At 53.7% G+C, this 23,980-nt stretch overlaps 7 protein-coding genes across 7 annotated transcripts; 3 read left to right on the top strand and 4 right to left on the bottom strand.

The window, feature by feature from the left end:
• Positions 1 to 2,064: 2,064 nt before the first annotated feature.
• CGCS363_v006133 (uncharacterized protein) lies at positions 2,065 to 2,793 on the bottom strand (the record flags this gene model as incomplete). Its single annotated transcript, XM_036637982.1, has 1 exon — positions 2,065 to 2,793. The coding sequence occupies one exon, from the start codon at positions 2,791 to 2,793 to the stop codon at positions 2,065 to 2,067; it is 729 nt and encodes a 242-aa protein (XP_036496376.1).
• Positions 2,794 to 7,361: 4,568 nt separating this feature from the next.
• On the bottom strand, positions 7,362 to 8,682 carry CGCS363_v006134 (uncharacterized protein; the record flags this gene model as incomplete). Its single annotated transcript, XM_036637983.1, has 4 exons — positions 7,362 to 7,493; positions 7,582 to 8,007; positions 8,061 to 8,069; positions 8,122 to 8,682. 4 exons carry the CDS (start codon positions 8,680 to 8,682, stop codon positions 7,362 to 7,364), a joined length of 1,128 nt encoding a protein of 375 aa, XP_036496464.1.
• A 3,640-nt stretch (positions 8,683 to 12,322) lies between these two features.
• Positions 12,323 to 13,378, bottom strand: ptaL-2 (Oxidoreductase ptaL; the record flags this gene model as incomplete). Its single annotated transcript, XM_036637984.1, has 1 exon — positions 12,323 to 13,378. The coding sequence occupies one exon, from the start codon at positions 13,376 to 13,378 to the stop codon at positions 12,323 to 12,325; it is 1,056 nt and encodes a 351-aa protein (XP_036496465.1).
• A 1,213-nt stretch (positions 13,379 to 14,591) lies between these two features.
• Positions 14,592 to 15,461, top strand: CGCS363_v006136 (uncharacterized protein; the record flags this gene model as incomplete). The annotated part of the gene is made up of 1 exon (XM_036637985.1): positions 14,592 to 15,461. The coding sequence occupies one exon, from the start codon at positions 14,592 to 14,594 to the stop codon at positions 15,459 to 15,461; it is 870 nt and encodes a 289-aa protein (XP_036496354.1).
• A 949-nt stretch (positions 15,462 to 16,410) lies between these two features.
• Positions 16,411 to 18,036, top strand: CYS4 (Cystathionine beta-synthase; the record flags this gene model as incomplete). Its single annotated transcript, XM_036637986.1, has 2 exons — positions 16,411 to 16,676; positions 16,740 to 18,036. The coding sequence occupies 2 exons, from the start codon at positions 16,411 to 16,413 to the stop codon at positions 18,034 to 18,036; spliced, it is 1,563 nt and encodes a 520-aa protein (XP_036496466.1).
• A 368-nt stretch (positions 18,037 to 18,404) lies between these two features.
• Positions 18,405 to 19,292, bottom strand: SRP102 (Signal recognition particle receptor subunit beta; the record flags this gene model as incomplete). The annotated part of the gene is made up of 1 exon (XM_036637987.1): positions 18,405 to 19,292. One exon carries the CDS (start codon positions 19,290 to 19,292, stop codon positions 18,405 to 18,407), a length of 888 nt encoding a protein of 295 aa, XP_036496462.1.
• An 849-nt stretch (positions 19,293 to 20,141) lies between these two features.
• Positions 20,142 to 22,532, top strand: AKR1 (Palmitoyltransferase AKR1; the record flags this gene model as incomplete). The annotated part of the gene is made up of 5 exons (XM_036637988.1): positions 20,142 to 20,402; positions 20,481 to 21,290; positions 21,338 to 21,690; positions 21,741 to 21,853; positions 21,904 to 22,532. 5 exons carry the CDS (start codon positions 20,142 to 20,144, stop codon positions 22,530 to 22,532), a joined length of 2,166 nt encoding a protein of 721 aa, XP_036496463.1.
• Positions 22,533 to 23,980: the final 1,448 nt, after the last annotated feature.

Genomic DNA, 23,980 nt, shown 5'->3' on the forward strand with positions numbered 1-23,980 from the left:
TACTCTTGGTGTCCGAATTTGCGCTCAATATCTGGACTGGGCCTTATATGCGCAGAAGGGTCACCTTGTCATTGAACTTGGTCGAAGTGGTAAGCTCTGATGCTGTTCTTCCCACACTCTCGTATGCATGCTGACACCAGTACAGAGGAGAAGGAGCCCGTGAATTACGATTCCATCAAAGCGCAGACTTTGCAGTTCCAGAACATCATAGGCGACATGAACAAGCAATTGTACCCAGACATTGCACACTCTGTGACGCTTCCCGAGACCCTATTCCATGCCACGAGGGTGGACACGAAGGGCAAGCGACGTCTTCGTGTGTTGGCCTTAGGTGAGCCCACATTTCGTTCTGCATCAGACGCGTCCTGCCTGTGAAGCATGCTTCGATATTTGCAAGCGGCTTCAAGGGTATTGACATCTTCTAGACGGCGGCGGAGTCCGTGGACTCGCGGCTCTTACAATCCTGGACCAGGTGATGACCGCAACTTATGGTGAAAGGTACACCGAGAAGCCTTGCGAAGTGTTCGATATTATAGGTGGTACCAGCACCGGAGGGTAGGTAGCCTACTCCGCTATACCCTGAGGACACGACTGACATCACGCCTTCATTCAGATTCATCGCAATTATGTTGGGGCGATTGAAGATGACTGTGGCAGAGTGTATCCAAGAGTACAAAACGCTCATGCCCAAAATCTTCCCTCCGCCTCCGGAAGGCTATAACCCACTTACTAAGCTTTGGAATAATATAAAAAGCGCGGAGAAGGCCTTTGAAGCTGGCTGGGACGGAGAGAAATACGACTCGAGTCAGTTGGAGACCCTCATCAAGCAACTTGTTAAGAAGTACCTCGAGAAACACCTTGGAAAGCCCGTCGATGGCAATACAGAACTTCTCAAAGAGGATGGCATCGATGAGAAAGAAGATTCCTGCAGAGTGTAAGTTCGAAGGTCCCCTGTGAAAGTATTCGCACAATTAACAAATCCAGGTTCGTGACCGCAGTTAGTAGGGCCGATAGCAACAGACGCCCGCCTGTCTTACTACGCTCCTATGTCAATCCAGACGAAATCAATGAGCTGCCCAACATAACTATTTGGGAAGCAGCAAGAGCGACCTCTGCGGCACCCTCGTACTTCAAGGATATCACCGTTGGAAAATACACGTTTGTGGACGGGGGCCTACAGGCCAACAACCCACTTGGCTGGTAAGTTGAGGCTTTCCCTAGTGTATTCTGTGTCTCATGTTTACCAATGACAGGGTTTGGAACGAAGTTCTCGCCGTGTTCGGCCCGGCTCGCGATACCACCTGCTTCTTGAGCATTGGAACCGGTGTCCCCATCGCCAGCATACTGCCACGTATCGAGTTAAGCTGGGCAAATGTCAAGAACCCAGCAGCCATCGTGGAGGGCTTCGCGTCACTCGCCACCAACACTGAAGTCATCAACACGCTTTTCCGCTCGCTCATCAATAACTTCGCGCCAAGGAGCCAAGTTCCGAAGTACTGGCGTTTCAACGTTGGCGACGGACTTCCGGAGTACATCATTGACAAAAACGTGTGGGAGGCAAGCAATAAAGACGGTCGGGGAGATGTTGATATCCAGATGGACGACTCAGCGAAGGTCCTTGAGATTGAGACGCAGGCGAAGAAGTATCTCGAATCTGACAGGGCCAAGGAGTTGCTTCACGAATGCGCCGAGGCGTTGTTGCAGGCTGAGAAGCCCATCGAGGCAGCTCTCCCGACACCGCCATTGGATAAGACTTTCTCGTGAGGCAGCAAGGCTGTCCCTGTATGGCCATGTCGGTAGTCTTCCATATGTCTGTCTTCTCCATGAAGTAAATGCGATGTATTCACATGAACCTTCGGTTGGACGTCCCCACCCTAATCCCCACTGTGAGCTCGCCTCACTGATTGCCGCAAGTAATGCGTCACGATTCGATTTGTTATCTGGAGTACGTCAGTCAGTTTGGGTGCCCGTATTCCACAGTCGAGCAATTCGCTTGATCAATTCAAGGCTACGACTTGATTATAATTCTCATCTGATATATCTGTCTGGGGAAGTGATGTCGTCTCAAATGACCCAAGGAATAAATCTCGCCGTCTTCGCATGCCACCTAACCCAATCCTCCTTAAACTCCTCCTTCAACATGGCCTCCTCCTCCACGACTCTCGTTCCAACCCCAGTCAAAAACAAGCAACCCCCAATAGCCAGGCCCGCCATCTCGACCCCCGTCAAGGTCCTCACCATGTCCGGCCGAATCCAGCATCCAAGCACCCCATCCAATCTCGCAAGCAGGGCAATGTTGCACAGCACAAGCACTACAACGGCAGTGTAACTCGGGTGCTGCATATACGCATAAATCCCCGTGGTCCGCAGCCCGCTCGGCTTCGTCAGAGCAAACGTGAAGTTCTTGCCGAGGTGGCGGTAAGGGATGAGACGCAGTGGGACGCCAACGAAGAAGAGCAGCGCGAGCGGGATGGCCGTGGAGGGGGACCATGTGATGAGGTCTTTGTTGAGGTTCTGCGCGCCGTGGCCGAGCAGAGCTGCCGGCAGGTTGGGATATTTGTAGGCGAGGGATGCAGCGTGAGAAGAAAGGAGGGCAAAGGGGATGATCATGAACTTGGCGAAGTGGTTGTGGGTGAACTTCCACATGTGCATTGAGTCGCGGATTGGTTGGCCCTTTTGGTCGGTCGTCGGAGGGGCGTCGGCGGGTCGCGGATTTGGAGGCGAGAGGGCGATATAGGTGCCGTAGGTTGAGGCGACGTAGGCCGCAGCCAGAGATAACTGTGAGAAGCTCATCGTGAAACGACTGCTCTGCCTTTGGTGATGTGAAAGGAGATGTTGAGGTTATTGATTTGGAAGTGGAAAGTGGCGGGGATTTGAAGTCGGAGGAAGCTCAGTGACGTGCGGTGGCGATGGCACGGGCCACTTTTAGCGGCCCGCGCTAGTCGATTCAACAGCTGGGAACCCTGAAGAATTAGCGCAAAGGGAGAATTCAAGAAAAGACATGATGCGACTGTGATGCAAACATGAATTTTCAACCCAGTTGTTGGTGCTTCGCCGCTGAGTTGGCATGTTTGCTTGAGATATGTCGCTTATTTTGCGCCAACTGCCCACCGGGATGCTGGATTAGGCAAATGCGACCCCTGTCGTTCTCGCGCAGGCGGCTGAATTAGCGGCAGAACGCTTGTTGGCTAAGCCAGTCCAATCCGCGATTGGTGTAACTGCAACTACATCTCTTCACGATAGAACCGTTGCCATTTGAGAACGTCCTTCAAGACCCATCTTGACGGAACTCCGTTATCGCATTTCAACGTGGGCGCTGTTGTACTAATTTTTAGCCGGCGAGACCAGGGTTGTGGTCCTCGATGCATCACATATTCTCCGTCTTCGTAACATCTGATATCTTGTCCGCGTCTTCGCATACATGTCTGAGTGATATCATCGATGTGAATGGTAGTAAAACGTTCGTGTTGACATGAGTAGAAGTTAGAGCAATTGTATCTCTCGCGACATTCCTCACAAATTCTTTTCACAACTTATTTTCGTCATCCGCATCCACAGCTATCCACATCCACAACCATAACCACACCCTCGTCAAGCGACAACATCTTCCGATGCCCCCTACACGCTCCATTCTAGTACAACTTCCTCGTGCTTTTCAATGCCAGCCAAGGTGCGTCAAACTCTCTCCCTAACTCCAACATTCGTCAATGCCCTCTGCTCCAGACTCCTGGTTACCAATCTCAAGGCCATGTCTCTTTGCGCTTACATCCCCTTCACTCCGTCGTCGTCATCGTTGTTCCTCATCATCAACGTGTGAGCCCCGCCATCAGCGTCTGCAGGACCATCTCGCGTTCACGTTCCTGTTGCGCCCATTGTCTGACACCGTGACTTGAAACCTCCTATTGTTGAAGTTCCTCGGGGGATCGCCTCTGAAATCGCAAGCAGGCCGGTTGTTGTTGCCCTTCGGGCTACCACCGGCAGAACGACACTCTCGCTGTGCCTGGCGCGCGAAAGTTTGTTCAGAACGGCGATCGAGGTTTCCTTGAGGCGAGGCAGTGCAAGTGCTCGCGTACACGCTGGCAGCTCCGAGGAGGAAAAACCAGAAGAGAAGGGTGAACTTCACTGTGTGACTGTTAGCATGGGATTCTTGGTTGAGTGATGGTCACCTACTTGCTTATGGCCTTGAGGAGATCTGTCTGGGTATCGTTGGTGATGTTTGCTGAATAAAGTTGTCGAACTGATGAGGGGCTGTAATGACGTGAATGACAATGGAGCAATCAGTCCAATTTATATCACTCGCTCACGATCTTGGCATAATTCTCGCCAAATCCAAGATACGCGTCCTCTCTGGTCCCCGAACTCGAAGCTTGCTCACGATCTCGGCCTCGTCCAATGATTTTCACCCTAGCCCGCAGCTGGCCGGTTTGGGTAAACAAGACATCAGATCTCGCAAACCTGATTGGACCACCTTATTCGGTTTCGCATTCGAGACGGCGGCAGTGATGAAGCTTAACCCTACCGCCGCCACGGGGCAAAGGCTCTAGGGGGGAAAGTATGCGTCTTTACAGCCTCAACCCCGCGCGCGCGCCGTAGAGATTTATTTTCCCTGCCAAGGCGCTACGTGTAATTGGCCAGCAACCTGCGACACGTGCGAGGTTATTGAGCATGTTTGGTGGATGTGAGGTTCGTCGATACCCGACGAGCGTGCAGCTTGCAGTAGCCCCCGTTTAAAGGCGGGATGGAAGAATAAACTTGAAGAACGGGGTTATTTTGTCGCAAAAGCGCAACAAGATCGCATCTGGAATTTTGTTCGCGTTTGAAGAGAGCGGCACCATTCCCCAGTCGGAGAGACTGGCGGGTTCCGTGACATCACTGGAGCGTGTGGTTGCCGGCGGGAGACTTCTTCGCCTTGGCCTGCTGGAAAGCCTCACTTACGACGCAAAGTTCCAGGTCTACTGATGAAGCCAAGAGATTGCGCTACCTGTCTGCCTCGTCGGCTTGCCCGGATCACCAACAGAGCATGTTCACGATCATACTCTTCGAGCATGAAAACCCTCATCTTCTAGCCTAGCGAGGCGCGGCAGTCCATCTTCCATTAAAGAGTTCGATTCGGGGTCTTGGCAGCTGAGGCTCGATTTCCAGGCTTGGCTTTTTGGCTCCCGCGATATAATTAGTGAATCCACGGACCAGACGGCCCTCCCATATCTCCGCCGGGTGGGCGCATCGACACAACCCAGCCCACGGATCACTCCGGATCGACAGCACTCAAGGCCAAGATCGGAGGATAAACTCTAAAATAAACCCAACCCAGTTCGCACTCTGCCCGTACCCCAGAACCCCCTCCCGGCTCGACCTGCTCCGTCGATGGTCCGGCTGTAGTGCGACGGGTGCGTGCTGCGGCAACACCTTAATCTTGGAGGAGCAAACGGCGTGATTCTTACTTCCCGAGAACGGGTGCTTATCAAGGGTGCCGCTGCCAAATATCTTGTCTGGCAGGGGCCGAGCGGTGAGTTCATGTAGCTGCGTTGGCATATCGGCAGCGTCGATCAGCGGCCGAAGCGCCTCGAAACAAGGAGACGCACCCGACTGGACCGCTCTCAGGCGGCAGCTCGCACAAAGTTCGCGACGGCAAGGGTCCTTCGTCCAGTCCTTTGGCGATAAACATAAGCCTCCTCCCCTAAACGGGCAGCATCAGGTAGCGTATCTGCCCTCGTGGTCGCAATCGGTTGTGCATAATTTGTCACGGAAAGTTCGGATCAGACAACACATCGCAGCAGCGCAGACAGCATTGTCAGATGGTCAGCGTAGGACTGGAGGCGTCGCCATCGTCTGAAGAAAGCGGCGTTGTTTATGGTTTGGGGCCTTGGTTTCGGCTGGGGCTGCCGCGCCGAGAATCAGGGTCCAATTATTGCGCGTTCCGACGACGAGGAACCCGCGATGCGACGCGAACATCGCCGTCTGTTCGGCCGGCGGGTGCGGGATGTCAGGCTGTGAGTTTTCTTGGCAGATACGAGAATTTTCCCAATGCCGCGAATGTCCGCTTTGGAGTATCACAGTATCAAATTCCAGACTGGCGAGGAAAGTTCCATGAGCCAACAGTCCTTACGCTTCTCAATTCTTGATACTGCAAACACGGCAAGCACGATTCATGTTTGTCCGGAATGAGGCGATGCCCCAAGTCAATATGAGTTTCGTTTCAGCAGGTGGAACCGCGTGTGATCTTGGCATCAGAACTTGGCGTACGGGTCGATCCTCCAAGACGGCACTTCGCGAGATGCCACATTGCCATTCCTACTGACCAGGTGCCGAACTTTCGGGAAGCACCAGATGCACATGATACACCCGGTGTTGAGAATTCGATTAATCCGGCGACATAATGGCACCCGTATGATTGCAATTTCTCTTCTCGGCCCCTCGGTTGATACACTCCCACTCTTGGTGGCAGTTCATCCTAATTGAAGTTCTTGAACCGGATGTATGGTGCAAGACACCCTCTTAAGAAAGCGGACACTCAGTTGCGTACTATGTTTGTGCTTCCCGGCCACCCTAACACACATGCCGGCAGACTACTCATTACTGGAAAGGGCCGAGAATGTCAGCATGTTCACGTACAATCTCACGGTTGCATGTGAATGGAAATTGGAACCCCATCTGCTTCAGTTCAAGTGGTCTGAAAATAATATACGTGTTCGTTATTGTTACTAGATGAGCGGTTCCACGTAATGCATCGTATTTACAGACTGCTGGTTCTGGTCCAATAGTTTCATGACCTTGAGGTTCTTCACTCAATGGAGAACCACGCTCGTGTCCACTACGATGATGATCAAAACAAAACAGGAAGCAACGCCGTCTGAGGTGTTTGGGCTACAGCAATAAGACATTGGACGTGGAACCGCAGTCCCATGGAAGCCTGCAACATCACCCGAACCGAGAACTACCAGCCCGCATCACCACAACTGCATCAGAATGCATCAATATCTCAGTAATCAAGCGAGTTTCCCAGTGTGCTGTTCTGACTTCTCATCCAGCGGCGTCTATCTTGCACGTATATGCACTTCTCCACTCTTACGCAGCACGTTAATGCAAAGAATGAAAGGGTTGAAAGGTTTGAGCCTTTCAGCCACAATATGCACCATGTACGAAAATGATAGTGAGCCAGATACTCATTATCACTGTTTCTATGAATATGATTAGTGTTCTATGACAGTTCGCAGCACCAATGAAGGCGCCTGCTTCTACTGTTGTTGTATGGATTCTGATGAAACTCCAAACGCCAAGCCCTCGCGTTAACAAAGCTCTATCCTGTTGTCGAATCGTCCTAACCTATGACGACAACATCCGTGGATGGTGTGATAGCCGCATCATACTTCCTGAACAACCTCGACCTGCGGGCCTTCGATCTTCTTCACCTTACGGCCTTCCCACCACGACATGACGCCAGCCATCATTGCGACACCGCAGCCAAGTCCGATGAAGGTGCCGGTGGCCCATGACTGCAACAGTGTTAGTTCACTTAGCTTTCAGGGAGGCATTTCAGACACATTGCAGTCGAGCTTGCCAGTTTATCTGGGAAACACTCACGGGACGGTCGATACGGTTGTAACCCCACATGAAGTAGCATAGTACAGCTTGCAGTAGCGTGTTGAGCACCATCATCCAGATCGTGAACCCAAGCTTCCAAAGTGCCGTCGGTGGTGCTGTCTGATTCGTAAAAGTTGGCGTGCGGCCCTTTTCGTCCTCGAAAGTCCAGGCTGGTGGTCGGAACCAGCCTTTGTTTTGCGCAGCTAGCCTTCGCATGGCTTCGCGATCTTTGAAATTTGTTGCACGGATAAACCAATACAGGTCTCGAAAACGCCATGGTGCAAGGCCGAAACCCGTAACGCAGAAGAGGGCATTGAGGATCTGACTGTCGATTTCCAGCCATTTCTTGCGGGGTGAGTTATTGTCGTCGGCGGAAGGATAGTTCATGGCGGGCGCTGCGTTGATAAGGAGGAAAAATAGCATAGCCTGTGAGTTGTGAGTGAGTTGCGACGAGATTGGGTTGTGTGAGTGAAACGTACGCCCCAAGCCTATGAGCAAGTTAGCCGGCTGCATTGACGAGAAGATGACATGAGAACTAACCACGATGTTCAGGCAGTAGATTGTGATGATGAACCCCGATGGTGTGAGGAAAAACTTCCAAAAAGCCTTCAATCCATTGATGACAGTCGTTTGCCATGGGGCCTTCTCCTTGGCCATGTGCTTCTCATACAGACTTTGGCGTCTTTGAAATTGCTGCCTTGGGTCGGGGCTGCCGTTAGCTTGGTCATCCCCCATGAGAACCCTCGCCTCGTCGGCCTCTCCCTCATGTCTCTCATCTGGCTTGTCACCATCCTTGAAAACACTTTTGAATGCAGGCTGTCCCTCGGTGGCGATAGACCCGGTCCTTGTTGATGACCTCACAAGGGCAAGCTCGCCGTCGCGCTCCTGTCTCGCAAAACGGGCTGAGTGGCCCTGGGAATTGAAAGCGATGTTGTCACCGCCAGAGTTTTCGTCGCGTAATTCCGTGAGGTTCGGTGCCTGGGCGATGGCAGTTCCAGCGGCCTGCCACATTCCGAGCTGAGGGTTGGCATTCATGATGGAAAGCGAGGCGCCCCGGACGCGGCCGACGATGCCGTCGTTGGCGGCGGGTGGATCGGCCATTGCGGGCGACGTCGGACGGAGGCTGTGGGTGGCGTGTATCAATGCAATGCGTCGGCAGCAATCGTCAACGCCGTGTCCTTCGTGACTGCAATGCAGCGATAGATGACGTTCAATCGATAGGTACTAGGAGTCGCGTAGGTTGATGAAGTGAAGTCGGCGAGGACGGGAAAGGAGATTCTTTTGATGCGGCGGTCGTGGAAGTGGGAAAACTTTAATTAGGTGCCTGACGAGGTGACGGAAGCGGAAGGGGTGATGGCTGTGAGACCCTGCCTTTTGATGGTTTAGCGCCTTGGCGATCCCTGCCGTCACCAGATACGCGGACAAGTACGACGGCCTTTACGCGGGAAGGTGCGAGTCTTCCGACCCCGATGGACCTGCCGAGACTGCCCTGTTTTGTGTCCGGTTCTCCCGAGGCTATTCGGAAGAGCTTCCATCATTGACATCACCCGCAGTGACTTGCATGTATTTTTTCGGGATCTCTGGATGTGTCTAGAAAAATCTGGGAACAAGCAGTTTCTTCGGGCTTTTGCGAGCAATACGGATGCGGATGCGGAGGCCATCCAGGGTCCGTACGGCAATACGCTACTCGAGTCATCCCTTCAGCCCTTTTAATGGAACCAATCTCACTGTCAACGACACACTTCTCGGCGAAAGCGAGGGGACCCCACACTAACCCATACGAAGCCTTCGTAAATACCAATTATTCGGGAAAATATCTCTAGGCCAGCGCGGATCATAACAAACCAAATTCGAACCCCAAAAACAACCTTAAATCATCAGATCCACTTGCAAACAATTTCGCCAGTCGCCGCATGGGGGATCACGCGCATGAATAATGATGGACAAAAGACTGTTCTGTCAACATTAAGTCAGACAGATCATCACCCGAGCGATTATCATCGACAGCAAAGTATTGAAGCCACTGCGTGGACAAAATTGGGATGATATTTAGTCAGCAACGATGAAGAATAGAAAGACTGCAACCCAAAGTGGCGAGCCCTCTATTCACATTGAAGTTCTCGGAGCATATACCGCTACTGATTGCCGCACAAAAGTGGAGGTCTCAACCAGGATAGACGAGATTATCTAGAAGTCCAGGTCAGGACGAAAATGTCAAGTACGACGCATCCCAAATCTTATGTTTGGAGGTGCTGTGATAGGCGGCCAATTGGCAATCGCAATACAGCCCCAGGTAAACGAGACGGCGTTCTTCCGTCCAGATTAAAGTCCGTCTAGCTTTAAGCGCTGACCTGGCACCAGGGGCGGGGATTGCTACCAAGGGTACATGGTTCGTCCCAAGTGGACATTCGTGGGGTGTCACTGTGCAAATCATATTCAACCACACAGCTGGAATCTACGATATAACGAGGCCTCGTTCGACTTCGCGCGGCAACAACTTAGAGGCTCTGCACACATTCAACAATTCCCAACGAAGCTTGGCTTGCACACCAGTGCATTGCGCGGTGCCGCCGTCACCGACATCACCTGCTTTTTACTGCTATTTACAATCCTCCATGCGCAAATGGTTTTCCTACAAACCTAGTCATCACATTTTTGTAATTCCCATATAATTCATTCAAATTCACGTCGTTCTCAAGTCGCGTTGGAAGTATTTTTATTGCCTTTCGAGTATTTGTGCACAACGAAGCTACACAATCTCGAAAATGGTCAACGCTGTTTTCTCACCCGTACCTTGATCCAGTGTGCACCTCCGGGACTATCCTGTAGATGACATCCGAAGTCTAGCAACGTCGAGGGCCAGCATGACCAGTTGACTGGCGTGCTGCGCATCCAGCATTTTTTCTACGAGCACTTAGGCTCCTTGTAGCAGGCTCCACCGCAGGCCCTGTGGCCATCGGGGCAGTCGCAGCAGGTGCCATCTTGGCGGGCGTCGAGAAGCCCGGGGACTTTGACCGATGTATCGATTGGATTCGGGGATGCCATGGCGACACCAGCCGAGAGCGCAATGGCGGCAAGAAAGGCGAAGAACTTCATTTTCGGCCTTGAGAGAATGTCAGCACAATCAACATTTAGAGCGGCGATGTTTACATGAGCAGGAGTATTACTTGAGAGTGCTTCTTAAGCGGAGAGTATGTAAAGTAGTTTCGAGGAGTCTGAGGAATTGATGTTAGCCATCTAGAGTGCCCGATCAGTCAAGGACTTGTCGTTTACCTTGATAGTTTGCTTGTAATGGTAAGATGGTTGGGTTGAAGAGGAGAGTTCATTCACATCAACAGCGGCGACATCTAGGCCTTAAATAATTTTCATGTAGGCGGCTTACACGTCTCGATGAGAATCTTCATAGTTGTACCAATCTATCTGCGTTGTCTCAGCGGAGCTCCGCATTCTGCGTCAGTCTAGGAGAGTATAATTGTGAGTCGTGAGCTGCTGCTTACCCGGGGCTCGTACTAGATAACGACGTGAGTTGTGGATTGGGTTGAACAACTCCTCCTATTCCCCTCTCCTATGCTCCGGGGGTAGCGGCACATGAGTCAATCTAAGTGCGCCGTCTCAACGGAGCTCCGCATTCTGCATCAATCTAGGAGAGGATAATTGTGAATCGTGAGCTGCTGCTTACCCGGGGCTCGTACTAGGTAACGGCGTGAGTTGTGGATTGAATTGAACGATCCCTCCCATTCGCCTTTCCTATGTTCCGCGGGCAGCGGGACACGAGTCAATGTTGGAGCCAAGACGGACAGAACTCCGTGCCAAGTATTCTTCAAAAGTATACATGAGGCTGGTTTTTGTATCTCCGGTAAGTTATGACAACTGTACTCTACAACTAACGGATCGGCTATCGAAATGCAACACTTTACCGTCATATGATCCCATCGACTGCTGGCGGACTGTCCTGCGTGAGCTGCTGGGTTCCATCCAACCAATGTTCGCCAACACGATCAATGCTATTGGTTTTACCTAGCTAATAGCGCAAGTTGTAACCGACCAGAATCAGCGCATACGAAAAGATTCTATCAATCTTTTGCAGCGCGGTCAACTACAGCAGCCCATTGGATGTACAGAATCACACAGCAAGGTCATAACAAGAGGTTTCTCGTGTACGCTTATTCCTTGCTTGTTCCCATACCGCCAGCGACTAGTCGGAAGCGCAACCTCGCTGTGGTGCCGAAGCAAGTGTGGGAGCCGAACGACAAGTTTAAATATCTCCGGTAGATGAATTCAACGAAATTGTGGACTCAGACCAGACGCGTCATCGTTCGGCTTGAATTTGAACTCAAATATCCCACCGGCAGTTCGGATGATATTATTCTCGCCATGTCTAAACAACATCTTTCTCTAAATCACCGCCGCTGGTTCCTAATTCGTGGAGTTCGATTTTCCGCACGAGAAAAAAACCGATTCGCACGGTTCCGACACAGGAAGCTACCGAGATAATCAGCGACCGGGAAGTCAGGAAGTCGCGCAACTTCTCGGCATCAAACAGGGTCTCTAATGCCGCCGCCTTTCATCTTATCATGGGCTCCTTGTTATGGACGTGACAAGTTGACACACAAGTAAAAGCGACGAGGCTACTCTTTGAAGGAAGCATGGGATAATATTGACTGACGAGCTTCCGGTGAAGAAGGCTCGTAGCTCAGCTGGACTTGTGGATGCACGAAGTAAGTTATCTGAGAGACAAGCGTCAGGTTGCCACAGCCCACTGCTCACCGCTCCATAGCTTCATCGTTGTCCACAGCCAGTAGTCGCGGCCCTTGATCAACCACACCAGGAACCCCGGCAAGCGCCATCCCATCGCCGCGCCGACGCCTTTACTCTTCCCAATCGGCACCATCTGCGTTTCTCTCAGATCTTCTTTGAACACCCGGTCATCCCTGATTGCCACAGTCGGCTTCCCCGAAATAAGCAACAGGTCCCGCTTGAGGTTAGCGCAAAGAACCGGGACGGCGCCGAGGATATTGTGGACTGCCGGCCGGGCATACGAGGACACATCCCCGATGGCGTAAACGCGCGGCCCCGCTTTGTCGACACGGAGAGTTGACGGGTTCGTCTCGACGCGCCCGTCAGAGGTGAGTAGCGAGGGATTGATGAACAAGGTGTTTGGGCGAGTGCCTGTTGCTGGGATGTACAGGTCCGCCCTGGCAGTCTGGCCATTTGAAAGGTTGATGATCGCAGACATTCCGACGCCCTCAACTCCCGCTTCGTTTGGGGTAACACTATCAACCCGAATGTTCTTGAGGACAATAACACCGACTTGTGCCAAATATTGCTCGGCCTTCTCGGCAAGTGACGGGCGCAACGCGGGGAGAATCTTGGATCCGGATGTGACTAGCGTGATAGCCACCTTTGGCGTCTCTGGTGTCGAATTGAAGAGGCCCGCTCGACCGTTGAGATACTCCCCTAGCTCTCCTGCAGTTTCGACTCCAGCTGGGCCGCCCCCTGCAATGACGATGGTCTTCGCTTGCGGTAGAGCCTTGCGGAAATCCTCCCAGCTCCGCCGCAGACTTTCGTAGCTGCCGTTGAGTCCCAGAAGTGGAGAAGGTGTAGATGCACCCGTTGCGATGATCAAAGCGTCGAAGTCCAATTTCTCGATGACTATACCCTCGGCCACGGTGACAGAAACAGTGCGGTTGATATGGTCCAGCGCCGTAGCAGTTCCGCATATGAAATGAAACCTGTCAGCAGGATACTGCTCAAAAGCTGTTGCGATGTCGACGAATAGCTTGTCTTGGGGAAACATGTCGTCCGATATCAAGGCGCGCGGACATGCGGGACGACACATGACATGGGATGAACTGCTGACCAGGACGACCTGGTAGCCTTCCTCAGCCGCCAGGTCCGGAATAGCATGTCGCAGAAGATAGTGAGCCGTTGAGACGCCGCCGTATGACCCGCCGAGAATGACTATGTTCTTCTTGGGCGAGTTGCCGTTTCGAGACATCGTCAGCTGCGCCAAAAATGGGATGCAGTTGCTGAAATGACAGGGGTTTTATATGAATAGGTAGAATGAAGCGTTCGCAAAACTGATGACCCAAATAAATGTAACTCAATGGACTCAGAGAGACCCTTCCTATTTGTACTACTCTTTAATATTCTCAGCGGACCAATTCGGACGGATGAGGGTATCATGGTGGTGAGGAATGCTGATGTGGTTTGCGCCACCGTCATAATTCGGCCGAGCTCCGGACGAAAAGACATCACTACATCTTCTATCATTGTCGACGACTGGACTGTGACAAGTGAAATTACAGCTCATTCTAGAGAATTCATCGTCTGGTCTAGATTGTTGGTGGTATTATTGGCTGTGTGTTCCGACATTTGAGGCTTGGAGACAAGTGGAGTAAACTAGTGGGGGATATCGTCGATATCAGTTTAGTTCACATCAATGATCTGAATTGAGTTATCGCCTCGTGAGTGGTGTTGCTGTAACTTAAAGAGCTCTCAGGGGATGATCGTTGACGTGGAAGGCTATGTGGTAGACAGCGCAAAATGGGATCCATAGGTACTAAGGTAGAATAAGATAGATGTTTCTCAATGCAGCGGATGAGACTGCTAGATGAATTCAATAGTACAACATAATTCTCTTCCAGATATAGCAGTGCGTTTATCATGCCTAGAGTTCTCACCCAATTACAGCATATAAGAATAACACCTACCGCCAACCCTTCTTCCACCGAAGGATGATGAATTGTGACCAACGCCAAGAAACCCATCCGGTGCTTGCTGCTGTGCCGCCACAATACAGATACCACGAGACCGCGTTCCAACAGAGATCCTTGTCTGATGCCTGGTGTTTGTGGACGGCATACTATTTCAAAGTTGGTATGCCGCCAACGGGTATCCGCAAGTCTCCTCATCCTCCTCATTCCATCTCCTCGGCTGTTCACCCGTCCGAAACATCGCTAGTGTTTGCTCGTTTAGTCAATCGCTCGAAACCTTCACGGATTATTATCATGCATCGCCGGCCAGTCGCACATCCAGGCGGGCCTACTCACCCCCCGGCCAGCACAATCCGTTGCGGTAACGCCCGGGCACCTCCTCCGCCCGACCCCGACCACACCTCCCCAAACGCCCCGCGCTTCGAGGTTGTCACAACGCACATTCACGTCTTCGGCTACCCCACGGACCAAGGTGACGGGGTGAACGTCGTGGCGCTCGAGGACGTCTCAGCGATCGACCTGGCCTTCCTTTCTCTCCCATACGAGCCTCTGAACAACTCCATCTGGCAAGCCTCACACAAGGACCCGTTTTATAGTCGTCCGGCCGTTTACTTGCGCTTCAGCGACCCCGTCCGACTCCCAGAGCAAGACGCCGAGAACGAGCTCTGCAGGCGTTTGCTCCGTCTTGGGGCGCGGCGGTGGGAGTCTCTTGACCGGTTCCGGTTCGTGCTGGGGGCTATCAACTACGACGACCTTGTCATCGACGAGATAGAGGGCGGGTTTGCATCAGTTCCGACGTCTGAGGAGCGTCGTTGGGTGTCGGTGGCGTGGCCTGCTGGGGGCGGTGTCTGCATTGCTGAGATACCGCGACGGCTGCCTGACTTTGGGGAGCATGAGGAATTTTCTGCCAGGCACAATCTGATCCTGGAGCGTAGATCGATCTTGAGGATGGCGCGGAATATGGATGAGAAGGCGAGTATGTTGATGGAGACTTTTGAAGGGAAGATGTATGAGAACGTGGATGAAGTAGATAGTCGGGTCATTCGAATTTCGGATCTTCAAGAGTTTCAGGAGCCTTCCGCAGCTGGAGAGAAGGAAGCTGATCTTGCAGGGTTGGGTGCATTATCTCTTGAGGATAAGTCGGAGAAGGGAATTCCAAAGTGACAACTCTTACATTCATCTCGTCTTGTACTCACTGATCCACAAGTCGAGAATACCTGGTTGGCGAGGTAGGAATTACTGTCTTTGACTCTTTGCCGTCTCTTCATCATTGCCCTACGAGCCCTCGAGGTGACTGTTCATTCTCGTTAACCTGTAGGTCCTGGTCGCTTAGAGGTTGGTTGCCTCGACACATTTTTTTGAGGAATATGAACTTCTGGATGATAGCTCAAACTTGCGTGTCATCTTTCTTAGATGTGGTCAACTTCACACCAAGTTATAAGTATTATCGTGCAATTATTGAGACTCATTCAGACGTCAGCAGGCCGATCTTGAGACTGCGTGAGTCCAGACTCTCTGAAGCCTAGACTGTAAAGTCTGAGCCGAATTGACAACAGGGGAGTTGACAAAAGTTGCCAGGATCAGGACAGTCAAGAAAAAGCTCTAACCCACGTGTCTCAGTTCAGTCGGCGACTCGGGGAACGCCGAGGGGGACGTGGCCCGTCAAGGTAGCAGGCGATGAGGTAATGGGAACCCGCTGCTGCGCTCCCTTTGGAGGGGCAACAGTTCAGAAAAAATTCCTTTGCCCGCTAGGGGGTGGCGGCGGTGTGGAGTTTTCGGTGCTGGGGCCCCTGTCTTGCGCCGAGCGTCAGCGCTGTTGCGCGCTGCACTGAAGCGGCAGGTGGCAGGCTGGTTGGCCGCTGGTAGGCAGGTCGGGCCACGGCGGTTGAGGCAGGTGGGCGGATATCTTCGGCGTTGGCGGGGTCATTTTTCATTCTCGCACCATCCCACCACAAGGATTGCGTTTCTCTTTTTGGCTTCGTCAGACCTACGTCCGTGGACTGAGAAAGTATTCTTCTTTTTCTTCTTTTCTATCTCTTTCTCTGTCGTGACTTTCTTTCTTTCATACCCTAAACAACCATCCCGAACACCCACGATCCCTCAATCCGCAATCATGGGCGACATCAAGTCCATCAACGCCACCAGAGTGGCCGTCACCGCCCAGTCGGCGACTGAGCTGATCGGCAACACGCCGCTCGTTCGTCTGAACAAGATCCCCCAGAGCTTGGGAATCGAGGCCGAGGTGTACGCCAAGGTCGAGCTCTTCAACGCCGGCGGCAGCGTCAAGGACAGAATAGCCCTGCGCATGATCGAGGAGGCCGAGAAGAGCGGCCGCATCAAGCCCGGCGACACCCTCATCGAGCCCACCAGCGGCAACACGTACGTTTGCGCAGCATTGCCCTGCCCTCTGACTCTCCAAAGCTAAACACATTCTCCCTCCAGTGGTATCGGCCTGGCGCTCGTCGGCGCGATCAAGGGCTACAAGACCATCATCACCCTCCCCGAGAAGATGTCCGCCGAGAAAGTCTCCGTCCTCAAGGCCCTCGGCGCCACCATCATCCGCACCCCGACCCAGGCCGCCTGGGACAGCCCCGAGTCGCACATCGGCGTCGCCCGCCGCCTCGAGAAGGAGATCCCCAACGCCCACATCCTCGACCAGTACGGCAACCTCGACAACCCGCTCGCCCACGAGTTCGGCACCGCAGAGGAGATCTGGAACCAGACCAACGGCGCCATCACCGCCGTCGTCGCCGGCGCCGGCACCGGCGGCACCATCACCGGCATCGCCCGCGGGCTCAAGAAGCACAACAAGAACATCAAGGTCGTCGCCGCGGACCCCCACGGCAGCATCCTCGCCCTGCCCGAGTCGCTCAACCAGGAGCACGTGAACGAGGGCTACAAGGTTGAGGGTATCGGGTACGACTTCATCCCGGACGTGCTGGACCGCGAGATCGTCGACAAGTGGTACAAGACCGAGGACCGCGAGTCGTTCCAGCTCGCGCGCCGCTTGATCGCTGAGGAGGGCCTGTTGGTTGGCGGCAGCTCCGGCTCCGCGATGGCGGCCATGGTCCGCGCCGTCAAGGACCTCGGCCTCGGCAAGGGCGATACTGTCGTCGTCGTGCTGCCCGACAGCATCCGCAGCTACCTGTCCAAGTTCGCCGACGACGACTGGCTGGCCGCGAACGATCTCCTCCCTGAGGTCAACGGCCTCGAGACGCAGGCTTCGTCGAACAAGGCCGAGACAACCGACCCCTACCACGGTGCGACGATCCGCGCGCTGCGCCTGAAGCCCGTTATGACCGTCTCCGCGTCTAGCCCCGTCTCCGAGGCGTCCGAGATCATGCGCGACAAGGGCTTCGACCAGCTCCCCGTGCTCTCTGCGACGGGCAACAAGCTCGTTGGCCTGGTCACGCTCGGCAACCTGCTCAGCTACGTGTCCTCGGGTCGTGCGTCCGCGAGCAGTCCCGTCAGCGACGTCATGTTCGACTTTGGCCGCCTGGACGAGGTCGTCACGGATCCCAGAGAAATTGCCGGCGGCGAGGCCAAGGAGAAGGGCAAGAAGCGCAAGTTTGTCGAGATCACGCTCGACACGCCGCTGTCGACGCTCAGCAAGTTCCTCGAGTGGAACAGCGCGGCAGTTGTCACGGAGAAGGGCGAGGGCAACAAGGCGCTGTCGAAGCCTGTGGCGGTCGTCACCAAGGTCGACCTGCTCACCTGGGTTGTGAACAAGAAGGCGTAGATGTTATCTTTTTCCCCTTCATGATAATGAATTGGATTTGATAGAGTGGGGCAAAAGATACACGAGGAGGGATGATGGGACTTTGCTTTTATTAACGGCGTTTGGAAGCGAGCATCGCGGTGGTAGGGGCGAATCTTGGGTCGCATCAACTGACCCCGGTTTGGCAGCATTGGCTTGGAAGTCTCGGATGGGTAGACTCAACATCTACATAGAACAGGGCAGCCTGATCAATGGATAGAACAACAGTATGCGCATTTTTGAACCCAGCTCTTTTTTCTCCGTATCATGCTTGTCACGTTTTTGAAAGACGCTCTTTTTGCTCAAAATCATGTAATTGTATTATTATGTGCCCCTCTCGGCGATGATTATTATACCCGCTCGGCGATCCATGACCACCACTTGTCGGCTCCGGGTCCGCTTCCAGACACGTTGCCCGCGACAACGTCAACCTCGACATCGAATTCGCGCAGCTGATCGAAGGTGAACTTCTCAGTGCCGTATGCGCCCAGCCAGTCGTCGTGCTCCTCAGAACCAATATCATCAATACCAACACCAGAATCCAACAGACCCTTGCTGCGCGAAGCCCGGATGCGGGTGATTTCCGCCTCGAGACTCGTCTTGACAAGCGCGCCGGGCAGCGCAGTAAAGAGGTCGACCTTGTTCGCGGCCACCAGGACGGGGATCGGCGCAGGGGGCTTGGAAGTCTTGCTCGAGGAGGCGCGCTTCTGCAGACCAAGCAGGACATCGTAGAGGTAACTGGCGGACGGGGCGAGGATGTCCTGCTCGCTGATGGCGGCGGCGTCGACCATGTAGACGATGGACTTGAGCTTGGACTTGTCGTTGGCGCTGCCGGCGAGCTTCGCCATGGCGAAGTTGCGCAGCTTGCCGTGGCCGGGGGTGTCGACGAGGAGGAACTTTGTGTGGGTGCCGCTGGTGTCGTCGTGGTTGCGGAAGCTGGTCTTGGTCTTGCTGTCGCGGGAGGCCGTGAGCTCGACGGTCTTGGGGCGCTGGGAGGTGTGGGTCGCCGCGGGGGTGTCGCCGCGCTCGAAGAGGGTGAGGAGGGCGGTCTTGCCGGCGCCGGAGGGCCCGAGGAGAAGCACCGAGGGGAGGGTGGTGTAGGGCGTCGACTTGACGAGGATGAAGTGCAGAAGGATGGGGAAGAGGAGGACGATGGCGACGCCGATGAGGATGACGGGTGCGGAGGGCGTCATGATGTGTTCGAAGAACTCGACGAAGGAGCCCGTGTTGGCTGCCATGATTGCGGTTGTCTGGCCTCTGGGGACAGGAGGCGTGGGGAGGGGATCGTATCGAGTACGAGGCGCGCGAACGGCCGACTGTTGGGGGAAGATTGACGATGTTTTAGTCGTGGTCGTTGACAGATTTCCAGAAGGAATCGCGTGCCAATGCCATGCCGTCAGTGGAGTGGGAGGCGTCTGGTGGAGCTTGTCTCTGTCCATGTCCCCCTTTGGGTTAGACCCGTTGAGCTGTCTTCTCCAGCCACACTTGCGCGCCTGAGGGACGAGGCTGAGGGTGGCCGAGGGACCCGACCAACCAGGGGCCTCATGCGTGACCGATGCCAAGCTTTGGGGCGCTGTCACCCTGCCATCCAATCACGGCTACGACGGCAGGTGACGGGTGGGTCGCCTCCTTTGTCAGCTCAGCCTCGCTAGTCCGATTTAGGGGGAGGGTCCCCGGCGATCTCCTTCTGACCTCTTTCTTAGTGGAAAGCGCCCCCAGTCTTCAACGCTGCTGCCGAGTGAAGTGCTGGAGCTGACGACACGCAATTTCGTCCCCTTGGCTTCGGTGCCTTTTCCGCTCCGTCGTTTCTTTTCGCCTCGACCGTTGTGCGTCTTGTGTTGTGTCTCTTTTTATTCCCACCTTCGAGACCCCTGGCCTTGTATCTTTTTTCTTACTACCGTCGTCGCCTGGACCATCAACCTTAACGAGCAATGCGACGCTAAGATCGATCCGAAAAGCTTCCGTCTGCCGAATAGATACCTCCCCCGTCCTCCCGTCGCATAAACCAGCGTCCACTCCTTCGATAATCTCCCCCGTCCTTCCGAGCCCACAACCACACAATCGCGCCAAGCTTGGCCCCGACCTCGATGGACAAGTCAACGACACCAGGAGGCGGCGCCGCAGCTGCCTCTGTCGCCCCGAACCAGCCCGCCAACAAGACCAGTGCTGTCGCGCCGACATTAAACAACGAGGTCGAGATGGGAAACATGGGCGGCGATGCGCCAAATGCGGAGAACGACATCATGCAGATTGCCAGAGTCGGAGACGTCCCGGCCATGGAGAAGCTCTTTGAGGCCGGCGAGTACGATGCGACTTTCTCAGACGACGAGGGCATCACCCCCCTCCATGTACGTTTCCATGCAGTCTCCCACCGTTCACTCTTTGTACCACCTTTAACCGCATCACATGGCGCTAACGGCTCCTAGTGGGCAGCAATCAACAACCAGTATGCCATGTGCAAGTTCCTCATCGACAACGGCGCCGAGATCAACAGGAAGGGCGGAGAGTCAGTAGCCACTCCCCTTCAGTGGGCCGCCCAGAGATGTCACTACTACACCGTCAACCTCCTCCTCCAGCATGGCGCCGACCCCCTCATCACCGACGCCCAGGGCTACAACACCCTCCACATCTCGACCTTCAACGGCAACACCCTCCTGCTCGTCCTCCTCCTCCACCAGGGCATCCCCGTCGACGTCCTCGACAGCTACGGGCACACGGCCTTGATGTGGTCCGCGTACAAGGGCTTCCCGCAATGCGTCGACCTCTTCCTGCGCTGGGGCGCGAGCGTCCACACCACCGACGAACAGGGCTTTACCGCGCTGCATTGGGCACTCGTCAAGGGCTCGCCCGCGTGTATACAGAGACTGCTCGAGTACGGCGCCGACCGATTCGCAAAGACGCAGACCGGCAAGACGCCTGCCGTGACGGCGAAGGAGCTTAACACGACCAACGCGTGGCACCGCGCCTTGAAGGAGTGTGGTTACGACGAGGACGCGCAACCGATCGAGCCGCATTTCCCTGGCGCGCGCTTCCTCCGCCAGGATAAGAGGGGATTCGTCACCAAGTTCCTGTTCCTCTGGCCGTTCGTGCTGGTGTGGTCTATCATCACCATACTGGGGAGCATGCCGGTGTATGCGGGCGTGTTCTTTGCGGTGATAGTGGGATACAGCATCCAATGGTGCGCGCAACAGGTCATTGAGTTTGCGCCGCCTGATATGAAGCATTTCCATAAGACTGTGAGTGTCTTTGGTCTCTTATGCGACATTAATGCTGACAATTGTAGCCCTGGTTGGCAGGTATCTTTGCCGCTTCCGTGTTCTGGACTGGCCTTAGATGGCTGACGACCGTCTTGCCTGGCACCACTGGATCTGCCGCCACTCAGTCTCACTGGTGGTTGAACTTGCTCTTTGGAACTTTCCTCGCCCTTACTGCCTACTTCTATGCCGCCGCTATGCGCTACGACCCCGGCTTCGTCCCCAAGATGAATGGCATCGCCGAGCAGAAGGCCGTCATTGATGAGCTGCTTAAGCTGTGGAAGTTTGATGAGTCAAACTTTTGTGTTACGTGCATGATCAGGACCCCTCTCCGCAGCAAGCACTGCAAGCGTTGCCAGAAGTGTGTCGCGAAGCACGACCAGTCAGTTTATCCAAAAGTCTTACAGTCAAACTGCTTACTGACTTCCTTAGTCACTGCCCTTGGGTCTACAACTGTGTTGGCGTCAACAACCACCGCCACTTTTTCTTGTACCTCATCAGCTTGACCTTGGGCATCATCTCCTTTGACTTCCTTGTCTACGACTGTAAGTGGCTCATGCCTCATCCTCAGATCCGCCATCTAACTCTCGCACAGACCTTTCCGACATCTCAGCCAAGGCTTCCGACAGCTGCAACTTCCTCAGCCCTGGCCTCTGCAAGGTCGTCAACGCCGATGGCTACACCGCGATCCTCACCGTCTGGGTCTCCCTCCAACTCACCTGGGTCGGCATGCTGCTCTTCGTTCAGTTCGTCCAAGTCTCCCGCGCGATGACTACCTATGAGAACATGTTCGGTATCCAGGACGGCTCCATCACCCCCGCCTTCACCTCGACCGGCACTCCCCTCGACCCAAACCACCCCTCCCTCGCAACCCCCGAGACCCATGGCCATGGCCACGCCCACAAGCACAAGGGTGGTCGCCTCCAGCAATGGGCCCGTCTTCTCGGCGTCGACCCCTTCATCGAGACCATCCGCGGTCGTGGCGCCGCCACCGGCAACAAGCGCAGAAAGAAGAACCCCTACTCCAACGGCTGCATGGCCAACTGCCGCGACTTCTGGTGCGATCCCGCGCCTACCTTTGGTCCTCGCGAGAACGGTTCGGCTATGCTGGCTGGTGAGCCCATCAACTACACGGCCATGTACGAGAGCCCATCTCTCATGAACATGAGCCGGGGACGACGCAGAGCGGGTGGTTACGAGTCAGTCGCCGGTGAGGAGGTGTAATAGAATTGCTTGCTCGGTTTCCAAGATTGGCCAGCGCGCGAAATTTGAGTTCAGAGAAGGTGGATAAACAAATCCATTATTGCCATGGTTTGAGAGGGGTTTATATGGTGTAGAGAGTTCATTTTCAGAAGCGAGCCGGGACGAAAAGACGGATTGATGATGATCAAAGGAGAAGAGTGAGACAAATGTTCCCCACGAAAAAGAAAGAAGACACGGCGTAATGGCACTGCTGCATGGCTCCTTTGCGAAATGTGTATTATTGGGTACATGTAGAAGGTATGACTTTGTTTTATTGTTCTATGCTGTTATAGGTGTTGAAGGGCTTTCGACTTGTTTTCTGGCGGTGGTAGTGGTGGTGTGTAACGAGTCTCGGGCGATGGAGATTTGTGGTAAAACTGAGGGAAGGGGGGAAGGATATATGCGATTACGCTTTACAAATACGGGTTGGAGATGGATGGACCAGTCACCGTATATCGCGGTGCGTGCTCTATGCATCTTTCTAACCCATATCTGTAAAGCGTAATCGTGTATGTGTCCTTTCTTCCCTTTTCTGAGTTTTCATTTGGGTTGAGGGGAGGAGGGTAATGATGGGTTGAGTAGATTTCAATATACCGGGCTTTGCCTCAAGTGGATCTGTTCGTTTTAGGTCGTTGTAAGAAGCTTCGTGATCAGTATAGTCTCTTGCCGACAGGTATGTTTACGTGATTATAAAGTGATGAAGACGATGATACAGTTGAACGAGATTGTAATTCATGATAAAGCTCTCCTGAGGGGAGTATTATAATTTGCCTTTCTGATCAAAACATGAGGCTGCAGTCTTAGCAGAAGCTCAGAAGTAAACGAGAGAAGACGCATAAAGGCTGAAACGTGATGTAAGCTAGCCGCGAATGCAAAATTAGAGGAAAACAGACACGTAAATTTAACTATAATATGAGAGTCATCCACCATAATACAAAGCACCTGTGCTGTCGCGTCGATTGTAGACAAAGGCTATTCCCTGCCCCCTATCAGTCTTGTAGCTACTTATTTCTTCAACTACTACCAGTATTGTTTCTGAAGAGGAGAGGTATTGCGTTGTTTTCCTCTACGGCAAGCCGCTTGTCGATGAGCTTCACAACTCCTGGAAATCGATCTGAAATGTCTCGTAAATATGTCAAGTCTTCCGTTGCCAATTCCGTTTTGGAATGTGATAAGAACAAAGCGGCGATCAATGGCTGCCGAATGACGATTGCATTTAGGATTTTGTCAGGATGTATACCCTCCTCCAGGCATCCGGCCGAGAGCAAAGTTTTCAAGATCATTTTCTTCCTTTGCCAATCATACCCTTTTCTTTGGCTCCGCATGCACTCTCCTATGCAGGTATTGTCGGCCTTTGATTGAAAGCCGTTTTGGAGCAGCAAACTTAACATGTCAACGTGGCCTCGCCGACATGCTTCCCGGACGGGATT

The sequence above is a fragment of the Colletotrichum siamense genome (assembly GCF_013390195.1).
Source record: "Colletotrichum siamense strain Cg363 chromosome Unknown KSG_Cg363_contig04, whole genome shotgun sequence".
In the NCBI taxonomy this organism is placed as follows: domain Eukaryota; kingdom Fungi; phylum Ascomycota; class Sordariomycetes; order Glomerellales; family Glomerellaceae; genus Colletotrichum; species Colletotrichum siamense.